Genomic DNA, 13,085 nt, shown 5'->3' on the forward strand with positions numbered 1-13,085 from the left:
CTTCACACCTCGATCAATGCAACAATATTTATAGTCTTGTTATTCTAGCATGCCAACTGAAGCTGAACACAAATTCAGTTTGTCCATGGTCACCGTCTTTGTCAACATGTCTGCTGGATTTTAAGTTCCACTGATCTTTTCAAGTTTCAAAATCCCATCTTCCAGAAGAGACCGGATAAAATGATATATCAATTATATATGCTTCGTTCTGGAATGGAAAGACGGATTCTTTGCTAGATGTATAGCACTTTGACTGTCGTAATACAAAACATTGTTCTCTTGTTTCTTGCCTAACTCTTCCAAGAAACTTTGGAGCCAAACCATCTCCTTGTTGGCTTCCGTAACAACGACATATTTTGCTTCAGTTATGGAGAGAGCAACTATCTTCTGTAGTTGAGAAACCCAACTCATTGCAGTTCCTTCTAGAGTATAGACATACCCTGTAGTGCTTCTTCTGATGTCGATATTTCCGGCTAAGTCAGCATCTACATAGCCTGTCAGTATCGTATCTCCACCTTTGAAACAAAGTGCTTTGTTTGTACTACCCCACAGATATCTGAGGATCCATTTGACAGCTTCCCAATGTACCTTACCTGGATTATTCATGTACCTGCTAACAACTCCCACTGCATGAGCAATATCTGGTCTAGTACAAACCATGTCATACATTAGACTTCCAATTGTTGAGGCATACGACACCTTCATCATGTGTGCACATTCTTCCTCCGTCTTTGGTGACTGTTCTTTGAAGATTCTAAAATGAACACCTAAAGGTGTACTTACTAGTTGAACATTTTGCATGTTGAACCTGGAGAATACTTTGTTTATGTACTCAACCTGTGATAACATCCAAGTCCCCGACTTTGTGTCTCTCTTAATCCTCATCCCAAGAATCTACTTTGCAGCGCCCAGATCCTTCATAGCAAACTGCTTCGACAATTTTTGCTTCAAGTTTATAATCTCTTGCATGTCATCAACAAACAACAATAAAATAATGAAGCTATTGTCGAACCTCTTGATGTAGCAACAATGATCTGCTTGGCATCTGGTAAAACCATTGCTACCCATGAAGCTATCGAACTTCTTGTACCACTGTCTAGGAGCTTGTTTTAAACCATACAAGCTCTTCTTCAACCTGCATACCAGGTTTTTCTTGCCTGCCTCTATGAAGCCTTCTGGCTTCCTCGTATAGATTTCTTCCTCCAAATCACCATGAAGGAAAGTTGTCTTCACATCTAACTGCTCAAGATGTAAATTCTCTGCAGCTACAATTTTCAATACCAGTCTAATTGTAGATAGCTTCACGACTGGAGAGAAAATTTCATTGTAGTCAATACATTCTTTTTGCTGAAAGCCTTTGACAACCAATCTTGCTTTGTAGCGTTTGCTCCCATCGTGCTCTTCTTTGATCCAATAAATCCACTTGTTATGGAGTGCTTTCTTGCCTGGTGGTAATTCAACTAATTCCCACGTCTAATTTGACATAAGCGAGTCCATCTCATCTTTCATGAAAGACTCCCACTTGATTGAATCCTCCACATGCATTGCTTCATCATAGCACTCTGGTTCACCATTGTCAGTCAGCAACAAGTAGTGCAAAGAAGGCGAATAACGCTGGGTTGGTTTAGGAATTCTGGAGGAACGTCTCAGTTCTGGTGTGTCTGGTTCTTCTTGAACTGCTTCAGGACTGATTTGAACATCATTTCCAGAAATCTCCTCGAACTCAGCAAATTCATTTGTTTCAGCTTCGGTATTGGAGCTACTTGATTCTATGGTTGCCCTATCTTTGTACATTACATTCTCATTGAAAATAACATCTATGCTTCTGATGATATTCCGATTTTCATAGTCCCAAAATCGATAACCAAACTCATCACCACCATAACCAACAAAAACACATTTATTGGACTTGGCATCAAGTTTACTTCTTTCAGCAGAATATATGTGTACATAAGAAATACAACTAAACACTCTTAAGTGTGAAAGATTTATTTCTTTCTTGCTCCAAACTTCCTCTGGTATTCTGCCATCCAAAGGAACTGAGGGCCCATGGTTAATCAGGTAAGCTGCAATGTTGATAGCTTCAGCCCATAGAAATTTGGGTAATCCGGCATGTATCCTCATGCTTCTGGCACGTTCATTCAGAGTTCTGTTCATGTGCTCTGCTACGCCATTTTGCTGCGGTGTCATGAGAACTGTTGTCTCCTTCTTGATCCCATTGTTTGCACAAAAATCTCTGAATCTACGATTTCTGTACTCTTCTCCATTGTCAGACCTCAACTGCTTGAATTTCAGACCAGTCTCATTTTCCACCATGGCCTTCCATTTTCTAAAGGTATCAAAGACTTCTGATTTCTTCTTCAGAAAATAAACCCACACCTTCCTTGTAGAATCATCAATGAAGGTGACATAATATAATGAGCCTGCAAGAGATGAAAATGGAGATGGTCCCCATACATCAGTATGAACCAACTCTAACTTTTCAGCCTTGGGTGTTTTACCAATCTTTGCAAAGCTTACTTTCTTTTGTTTGCATAAGATGCAATCCTCGCATAGCCCGACATCTACATTCTTTAGATCCAACAGCTTCCCTTTTGACAAAAGTGTCTTCATCCCTTTCTCGCTCATATGACCAAGCCTTTGGTGCCATAGTTTGATTTTCCATCAGCATATGCTGCATCAATGATATTCTCTAAGTTTGAGGTTGCATAGAGAGTATCAGTCTTCTTACCACGAGCAATGATGAGTGCTCCTTTGGTAATCTTCCATTCACAGTCTGAAAAGGTTGTACTATATCCTTCTCCATCAAGCTGTCTAACAGAAATCAAATTTCTTTTGAGACCAGGAATATGTCTCACACCTTTCAGCGTCCAGGTGGTCTGGTTTGGTAACTTTAGTCGGATGTCTCATCTTCCGATGATTTTCAAGGTTTCATCATCAGCTAGATGAACCTTCCCAAAATCACCACTGACATAGTTCTCCATGATTTCTCGGCATGGGGTGAGATGCCCCTGAATCCAAGATCCATGATTCAATCGGACTGTTGACGTTTAGAATCATGACATCACTTGTTTCCTCTATGGCAGATTCCTGTGCGCCGGTATCTTTTTTCAATGCTCGACAATCTCTTTTAAAGTGACTCTTCTTGCCACAATTATAACAAGTAAATTCTTTCTTTCCTGTTCTTGATTTGCCCCTTCTGGATTTTGATCTGTCACGATTTGAATTTCTTTCTGAAGTTCTCCATCTGGACTCCATGTGCAAGGCTGAGGAGGTTGATGCTTCACCCGCTTCTCTCCGTCGAATTTCTTCACTCTATACCAGATCCCGAACATCGTCGAATTTTAATTTGCTGTTTCCCGACGAGCTGCTGACTGCTGTATCAGTAGCATTCCAACTGTCTGGTAGAGATGATAAGAGAATTACAGCTCGAACTTCATCATCGAATTCAATTTGCACGTAACTCAACTGGGTTGTGATTGTGTTTTGTTCATTTAGGTGTTGAGCCACCGATGCCCCTTCCACCATCCGCAAATTGAATAATCGCCTCATCAAATGAACTTTGTTTGAGGCTGATGGCTTCTCATACATACTGGAGAGAGCCGCCATAAGACCTGCCGTGGTCTTTTCCTTTGCTATGTTGAAAGCAACATTTCGGGACAACGTCAGTCGGATAACTCCGAGGGCTTGTCTGTCGAGAAGAGCCCATTCTTCATTCTTCATGTCCTCTGGTTGCTTTCCAGAGAGAGGTTAATATAGATTTTTCTGGTACAGAAAATCTTCAATCTGCATCTTCCAAAAGCCAAAGTCCGCACCATCGAACTTTTCAATTTTCACCTTCCCTTCGTCTGCAACCATCGCTCCCACTCGAATCTGGTTTCGTTTGGATCGTTCTGACAATTTTCGCGAACCGCCGTGTATTAGAACACCTCCGTCGACAAATTCGTATCGCCGACAAAATTTTACTATTCACAAAATTCACTATTCACATGAGTAGCAACCTCACAAAAAATTGACAAAATTCACAACCAAAAGCTCTGATTACCAGTTGTTGGGAAATAAACCCGAGTACAAGTAATTTTCCTATAATCAGATTAGTGAGAATGCAAAATAAAAGCGGAAAAATAATACCCGAAATTTATAACGGAGTTCAACCAATTTGCTTACGTCTCCGGACTGCTGTAGATCTTTTACTAAGAGAGAAAATTTACAGGTGTTTATAAAACACTCACTACTCACAAGAAAGCTCTCTAGTATTGGGAGAAAGAAATGATTTAGGATGATTTTGAAGCTAAATGAGCTAGAGTATTTATAGTTGAAGTTTAGAGACTAATATTTGAAAATACCCTAAAGTCTAATGACTAAAATGTAATTAATTCTATTTCTATTTTCAACAAAAACAACACCTAACAGTGAAATCTAAGCATCCCCATTTGAATGCTTTAGTCGTCCCATTTGCTTTTGTTTTTCCAGCCGTCCATGTTTTTATATTCAACCATGTATGTATATATATATATCTCTCCTGACATACTTTTAAAATTAACGATTAATTAGAAGGGATAAAACACCATTCAGTTACATCTACTTCTCTATTTTGCTAGGAAAATAATCTTTTTGTAGTCCGATGTTACATATCATCCTTCAAGGACATCCCAAATACATAAAATGAAATGAACATACTCGTATTGGGCACGTACTTGTATCCAACACTTACACCTATAATCCGAGCTCTAACAGACTATTTCCACTCCTTTACTCGAACAGCGACTTTTGGTTGATGCGAAACGTTGTCTTTTTGTGAGGATGATGGTAGGCACCTCCATAAGAATTCTTTTAATTCCACCATGCAACAGAACAGAAGTAACCTTAATGCATCAATCTCTGCTTCATATTGATCATAAACAAAATATGCAGTGAAGGCATAAACCAGAGCTGCAATATGGATCATTTCCGAAGTCAATACCGAGAATTAAACCAGAGAAATGTTGAGTTATTGGTACAAGCAAATTGTTAGGTTTTTGCTCACCGAAGCCGAAAGGCACGGCCAAGGAATAAGACTGCATATACTTCAAGAGATAAAGGGAAACCACAACCTGAACAAGTTAAATGCATAAGTGAGAAATTCAAAGAACAAGAAGAAAGAACTGTTAGTTTTTTTGCTCATACTCAGACCCTCACACCCGAGTAGCATAGCGTGTGAGGGTAATAAAAAAACCTCACCCTTTGTTTCAAAGTCCAACTAAAACAAAACCTTATATGTGATGTTCTAAGTTTGAACCCGGGGAAGCGCGCCCTTCAGATGGCAAAACCTTGAGAGATGGTAAACATCCGAAGAGGACGATACCAGATTGTAGGTATGACACGGTGCAATGTACGGCATGATCTAACCCGAACACGAAGGATTTCAACATGACATGTATAAACAACAAGTTCTATGTAGGGGATTTCATATTATACATGTTCTAGACTAGAAATCCGTTACGCTTTACTAACAAATAATAAAACACTATATAAGTGCAATAGATTGTTAAAAGAATTGCCATCAAAATGCAAACCTTGAAAAACTTGCTCCACTCCTTTCCCTTTGCCAACGTTTTTATTCTGCGTACTGCTTTATTCCATATATATGCTATGGATCTCAATGACTTTTGAACATCTGATACAGTGACTTGGAAACAAGAAGAAGGTATCTCTTGAACAGCATAACCACAACTGTTGCAAAGGCAATTATATCAGAGACAGATAAATATGTTTTCACATTAGTGTGTGCACCCTCGTACAAAAAGATTTTTAATAAAATATTATTTAAATTCAACAGGCTATGGAAGAAAAAATAAAACTTGCAGATTTTATCAGTTGATAAGGGGAATGTAAATACTTTAGAGAGAAAAATGTTTTGGTATGTCAAGAGTTCTATACCATGCACACAACTAAACCACATTCTTTAATTGCTTTTGGGGTGGAAAAGTCATGGTATCTAATATGTTGGTTTTATTGTATGGAAAGAAAGCCTCAATTAGTCATATTGACAGAAATGGTAAAAGTGAACAAAGGGAATCAAGATTAAGTACATCATAACATCTATTTGACTATAAAAAATCGAGAGAGAACACCAAAATCTGCAAAAAAAAAAAAAAAAAGAATAGCCAGAGCAATGTAGCCAAAACAGTGGAATGGAAAGGAATGTATGTCCGAACAAAACATAACATTAATCAAAGGAGTTTGGCATAAAACATGGACAGTGTAAAAGAAAAAGGATGAAATGGGAAAACCAAAATGGGAAGCTACTGTTTCAATTTCCAGATGGATTCAATCAATGTGCAAAAATGGGGCTCAAACAAACCACAACAAATGAAGATGCTTTTAAAAGGCACAATGAAATGCCATAAGAGGCATCTAATTTCCAATACTCACAGCTTTGATGATAAAATGCCATGTCCACAAAGAGTGATTACAACTAGAAGCAGAAGGTCGGCTAAAGATGAGGCAAAAGTTCTTCCACAGAGAAAGAACCAGCAAAATAACAAAACCAGAGTAAAAAAACATGCAAATGTTCTCCTTTCATCTCTCCACAATAAGATGTCTGCAACTGAAACAAAGTAAATTAAGGTCATTAAATGGCAAAAATTGTGTTATCATGCCTCAATTGTTTACAGTAGCATATCAGGATGCATGATGCGTTGAAGGAAAAGGTGGTGAGTCAAGAGAAATGTCTTAAAGTCTTCAATTAGTGATCAGTTGGTGCATCTAGTACTATGCCTGCATCTGATTGTACAATTTGCCATGAAGTTGACATAGGCTTCAGGCAAAGTCAACGTGCACTGTTTAGCCTATTGGTTATGATTAAAACCCAGAAACCTTCACCAGCATTTGAGGGAAGAAGGAGCTGAATCTGAATTATTTTTCCGATAGTGCAATCTTATTGCTTAGTATGCATCAGAAAGCACCTGGACTTTGAAAATTAGGTATAACGCTGATAGACAAAATACCAATCTGAAGGAAAAAAAATTAGTTCCAATATTAAAAAATCTACTAAAAACTGAACATATGCTCAATCATTGAAAGGACACCACTTCAAATTTTTTGGCCAAACATAAACTTCAGAGAAAATGCCTATGCAATGCCATTACAAGTCTGCATTAAAAAAAAATCAAATAATGGACTACCTATCCCGCCGCCTAGCATCTTCTCCACTTTGGATTGTTCATTAAATTTCGTATAAAATGTGTCATTGGCTAAATGAGAGAATGCTTGAATTGTTGACTTGATACCATCCTGAAGCAACAAAAAAGCAAAAAAAGATGACAAACTTTCAGATCCAAAAAAGCTAGCAGTCTACCTACTGGATCTTGAAAAACTATTTCCAGGTAATCAGTAAACGATAAGTAACAGTCTTTGAATCAAGCACTTATATGTGCTGAATTTAATCAGTTAGAGACTGAAACTAACATTAATTATATCTTAAGGTGGTCATGTGAGGAAAAACGCATATCAGAGAATGATAATGGTCTTCCGCTTATCAACTAGGGAAGAACAAGGATAAAGAGATAAGGACAAAAGATGTTATTTGATTCCGCTAGAAAGCCTACTCTGAAGGACCATATTTTTACTTTTGAATTTCGCATAGCAAAAAAGGATTCCAAATTCTACAAAATCCCATTCATTATATCAGTTCTGTTCAAGGAAATAAGCAGAATTAACCTTGCCATAAAAAACAATACATCTGGATATTTAAGGAACTTGAACAATAATGAACTAGCATCATAACCTATTTACATTACAGCTTGTCCGGAAACAAATAAATTGAAGCGAAAAAGTTTAATTGATTGTACAAGTCAAATTGATGATGTATAATCCTGTCAATTTTTCAGATGTGGAAACAAGGAGTAATGCTTCTACCCTATAAAGATCAACATTAGCAATAAGACATCAAGGGACAAAAAGCAAATACAGAAGAAGAAAAGAAATTGAATGCAATGTATACATGCTTTGGAAATTCAACATAAATTAGGAACAACTATATGCTAACAGAAGATCAAGAAAATACTCTATATAATATAGGAGTGCTAATAGAAAGGACATATGATGCGTTTATTATATGTTAGAAAGGACTGCATTTAAATAAAAAGAAAGATGGAAGGAACTTACCTTTAGGGAGATAACAGGTGAATATCCAAGATGGTTTTGAGCTGCAGAGCAGTCAAAGGTTCTGGTGCGTGAAGCTAATTGAAGCATGTAGTGAGATGATACGCTATGCTTGTACAATTTGTCAAGTGAACATTGGTGAAGTGAGACAATACATGAAACCATCCAAGTAGGAACCTTTATGTAAGGTCTGCAGTACGATTACAACTCTAGTTAGGAGAAAAACATTGAAAGTCTGGAACAATCGAACAAAGGGAAAGAAAGGAATTATACCAATGCAGTAGAAAGACAAACACAATTTTATTACAAAAAAACAATGAGAATTCAGAAAACAAAATCAAACTGCACAACAAAACATATAACAACAGGTTTTGTATAGCATAACAGTAAATACCATCTGCAACTCACTGCCAAACAAGCAAGAAGATTCATTATGTATAGATCCCTGCTGCTAATGGCATGGAAAAATTCAGCAGCATCTTGTGCTGATAAATGACATGTCACACTTCGCCCATTATTAAAATCAAGGGGCTTTACCTGGGATACCCTAAACCTCCAAGTATAAGAGATACAAATTCCCAGAACATTATGGGCTCGAGATTTGTGATGAGAAAAGCCTGCACATTGAGAACATCTCCCTTATATATAGATTCAATATAAATTAAAATATGAAAGAGATTTTCTGCATATCCAATAACACTTTTAAGGAAAACCTTTCCAGCGACAGAGACCACCCGAGAGTCTAGAGTTTCTGCTGCGCAGATATGAGCATGAGCAACATTCTCCGCATACGTAAAGTCAGACATATTTTCACCACTTCCTATAATAAACTGAAATAAGGAACCCAGTCAATGTAAAAAGAATTAAATAAAAATATTCCATGTTGCATCATAAAATAAAATAGACAATTAATTTTTGAAGAAAACAAATCAAGAGAAATAATAGAATTTTACAAGCAGACATCCACCAACACCGAAAGCATAAAAAGAATCTAAGATGCATAACTAAGGATCTCACCTGAGATGAATCCAAAAATGAGAGGTTAGGATAAAAATGGAGAAGTTCTTAAAAGGAAAATTGTTGTAATTATGTTTCAGCTACTATTGATAATATCAGGAAATTTCCAAAAAAATAAGATAGTAGTAAAACTACAGCTCTACACAGATTAAGTTATATTGAGACATTTCACAAACCTTTGACAAACCAGATTTGGCTAGATCCACTAGCAAAGGCACGAAGCGTGTATCACAAGGTCCAAAGACATTACTAGGCCGAAGTACACATGTTAGAAGACCATCAATATTGTTCGCTAACCTGATTAGACCTTCCGCATGAAACTTAAGGTCAATCAGTGTATCCAGAAACTGTATTAGTGCAATAAAATAAATCACAATTAGCAAACAACAAATGGAAACCCAGATTCCAAAGTGTTTCATTAGATTGCAACAATAGGAAACATACTTTCCCCGGGCAAATGAAAGACAAATCACCATGAAGTATATCCCGTGAACCATCAAAAACAACATCTGCAGAACTGTTGTATAAAAGTCGTCTAACTCTACATTCCCGACATGCATTAATGACATTTTTTGCACCTGAATATAGTACCTCCACAAGGGTATCCATTTTTAGAAATGTGATGTATTAATTACAAAACTAAAATATCAAATGAAAGAAAAAATCCACAAAGGGGTGGGGTGGGGGGGGAGATCAATTACCTTGAACTATGATCATGTAACAAGTATAAAAATCATGTATGTCTAATTCAGTCGGCTCCATGTAAAATACAACATCTGCACCTTTAGTTACTGCAAGTGGTGCATTGTCAACACAGTCAATTCTCAAACATTTTCAATGTTGCAAGGAAATTTCAAAATTGAAAATGAGACTAAAAATATTAGATTATGAATTCAATTTATTTCCTCATCACCTCAGTACCTTTCAGTTTCTTAACAAAGAGAACGTAGGTACTACTATATTTTAGCTAATATTCTTGCAATCAAACAAGACCAATTCCATGAGTCAATTTCCCCAGTAAGTTCGTAAAGGAAAATTTAAAAAGAAGAAGAAGAAAAGATTGATTAAGCTCTAGCATTTTTTCAAGTTTACAATTATCAGAATATGTATAGTTTCTTAGGAGCAAAATATGGGTACTAAAAACCTTAATTTCCCATTCTTTCCAGCTACACTAAATAAATCAGGTAAATATTAATCTCTGAGGAAAAGTCATCATTTTTAGCATTTTCCATTTTACTTCAAATTTCTAGTAAAAGGGATTCCCATTTCAATTAAGAAAGGACAGTGTAAAACTACTAAGTGCCCCCCCACCAAAAGAAATGGAACCAAAACGTGTTTGAAATGAAAAGCAAACAACATTTTTGCAAATACAGATATATATATATATATATATACACTATTTCTTTTGGTTGTAAAATGCATGGTTTAACCTCTATATACTAATTATGGTATAATTAGTATTACTTTTTGATCATTTTCATTTTAAATCAGCAATGAATATGCTTTTACTTGAAGGCTAGGATCAATGAAACCTCGGGGGGAGGGGGGAGTCTCGCAAAAATTTCAGTAAATTCAGACAATAATGCTCAGCTCAGACTGGATTTATTCTTAGCTAAAACGAGCTTAAAATCACCCTAATCTTAAAACACACATGCATATATTGAGCGTATATTTGCGTTTAAACATACATGTATATATGTGAATTATATCGTTTTACCTTTGATGATTTGAGACGTATCGCGAACGTCAACATGGCAAAAGGAGGCTTGACCGGAGCAAAGAGCATTGGAGAGGAGAGAGTCGGAAGCGGAGGAAGGATCGTTGAGCAGGGAGTGAGAAGAGGAATCGGCGACTCGAACGATCCAACCGCCGAGTCGCAGCAGCCTGGCAACGAGCGATCTCCCAAGGAATCCACGGCCTCCGAGAACGACACACGTCCTGTTCTCGCTGGCCACGTCATTGGACGTCGTCTTCACCAGCATCGTTGTAGAGATCGTCAATTATGGGCGTTGTAAACAAACGAGGTGTTTGGCGGGGAACCGTTACATTAATGTTTTATTATTGTTTGCGAGGGCGTTCTGTTTTGGAGAAAAAAGATATATTTATTGGTAGATAAGGGGAAGAAAAAAAATAAAATAGAGTTAACTACTCAAATAGTCATAATCTTTTAAGATATTATCAATTTAGTCACTAAAATAGTTATTGTTTGATGCCCTAAATGATTTCAAAGGCTTATGATATCATTTTGCACATTTCTAACATAAAATGTTACTTGATTTTAAATCATGCTTTTTAGCCAACAGACAAAATGAAATCATTTGACATACAAAATATTGTATTTATAATTTTCATGAAACATTTCAAAGTTACAACTATATTACCTTAGTGTAAAATATTCAAGGAATTTGCTCAACTTCCTTCAACCTTTATTTTATGTATATTTTAATTTAATCTTAAAAAGTAACCTTTAATATTTTGATATTATACTAATTTAGTCTCTGTTAACCTAATTTCATTCCCTCCCTATCTCACTTTGACATTAAAAAAACTTGTTTAAATTCATTTCATTATATTCTAAAACTATATATAAATGTGGTTGCAATGCAACGATATTTTTTTCAGGGTGAAGTACATAAATGATTATGGGACGTTATTTTGTTGAATCTCTTTACTATTAAAAATTACAAAATGACACTTCAACTATTCATATATTTCAAACTCGTTATTTCCCATTATAAAAATTAACGATTGTTTGAGCTAGATGTTAACCTGTTAATTGAGATGTGATAAAATATGATTCTAGAACCATTTGAGTTGTATTTTGTGAATCGACTCTTTGTTTACATTAAGAAAGCTAATGCTTAAAACATTATGATGTTTAGCCAACGCTTGAAAGCAACGATGATACCGGTAGACATCATTAAAATATAATTTTAGCGTGAACCGAGCGACTTCAATGGTTAAGGAATTGTTGTTATCCCTTGAAGTCACAGGTTTGAGCATCACATATGTAAGGGTGCGAGTGTTCGTTGTCAAATGGTTGAGTCTTTTAACAAATATTACCTTGTATTCACCCCATATTTTATAAAAAAAAATGATTTTATCATATCTCGTCAGCATGTTAATGCCCAACTTAGACGACTGTTAATTTTTTTAACAGAAAATGATGAGTTTGAAACATACGAATAGTCTGGAGACCATTTTGTAACTTTAATAATTGAATGACCATTTTATAACTTTTAATAGTCAAGAGACTCAACAAAATAACACCCTAGAATCAAGGGATCATTTTGTAACTTTTAAAAACTAGGAGACTCAACAAAGTAACACCCTATAGTCGGAAGATCATTTGTGTAATTTACCTAATTTTTAACTATGTTAACAATCGATTAATGAAAATTTTGAACTATCTTAATAGTTTGAACTAAGGCATGGTATTAATGAGAGTATCAAATTATGTAAAAAAAAAATCGGGGATTAAATTATCAACAAAAATAATTATATACAGAAACAACACTAGAATATGACATTTTTTAAATATGTTGTTTACTTCATACCTTAAAAATAATTACTTTAATATCATTCAAAACTAACACAAAAAGATTATATAAATAAAATATTATTTATTGGTCATAAAATGTAAATATGATATAAATAAATAAATAAATTACCAGTGCATTACTTGTGGAAAAATTATACAACTGGGATTGTATTAACACAACCTCAATGTTTTGGACAATTTAACACCTTTTCTTTTAGTTCTCACTGATGATTACTTTTTTTTAACATTTTTTTTAAATAATATGAGTAATTATAAGATAATATTAAATATTTTTTAATCTATGAATAACGCTTATATACATTTATAAACGTAATTGGTTAAACTCAAAAGTTTTAAGAAGATCAATAATTTTTTATCATTG

At 35.5% G+C, this 13,085-nt stretch overlaps 1 protein-coding gene across 1 annotated transcript; it reads right to left on the reverse strand.

Annotated features, from left to right (window-relative positions):
- Positions 1-5,266: 5,266 nt before the first annotated feature.
- Positions 5,267-9,771, reverse strand: LOC120212770 (3beta-hydroxysteroid-dehydrogenase/decarboxylase-like). The gene is made up of 9 exons (XM_039210964.1): positions 9,607-9,771; positions 9,339-9,509; positions 8,859-8,975; positions 8,683-8,762; positions 8,149-8,335; positions 7,167-7,275; positions 6,415-6,589; positions 5,556-5,712; positions 5,267-5,383 (listed from the first exon to the last, which is right to left on the reverse strand). Exons 1-9 carry the CDS (start codon positions 9,769-9,771, stop codon positions 5,267-5,269), a joined length of 1,278 nt encoding a protein of 425 aa, XP_039066895.1.
- Positions 9,772-13,085: the final 3,314 nt, after the last annotated feature.

Source organism: Hibiscus syriacus, unplaced genomic scaffold (genome assembly GCF_006381635.1).
Source record: "Hibiscus syriacus cultivar Baekdansim isolate YM2019G1 unplaced genomic scaffold, ASM638163v2 tig00110015_pilon, whole genome shotgun sequence".
Classification (NCBI taxonomy): Eukaryota; Viridiplantae; Streptophyta; class Magnoliopsida; order Malvales; family Malvaceae; genus Hibiscus; species Hibiscus syriacus.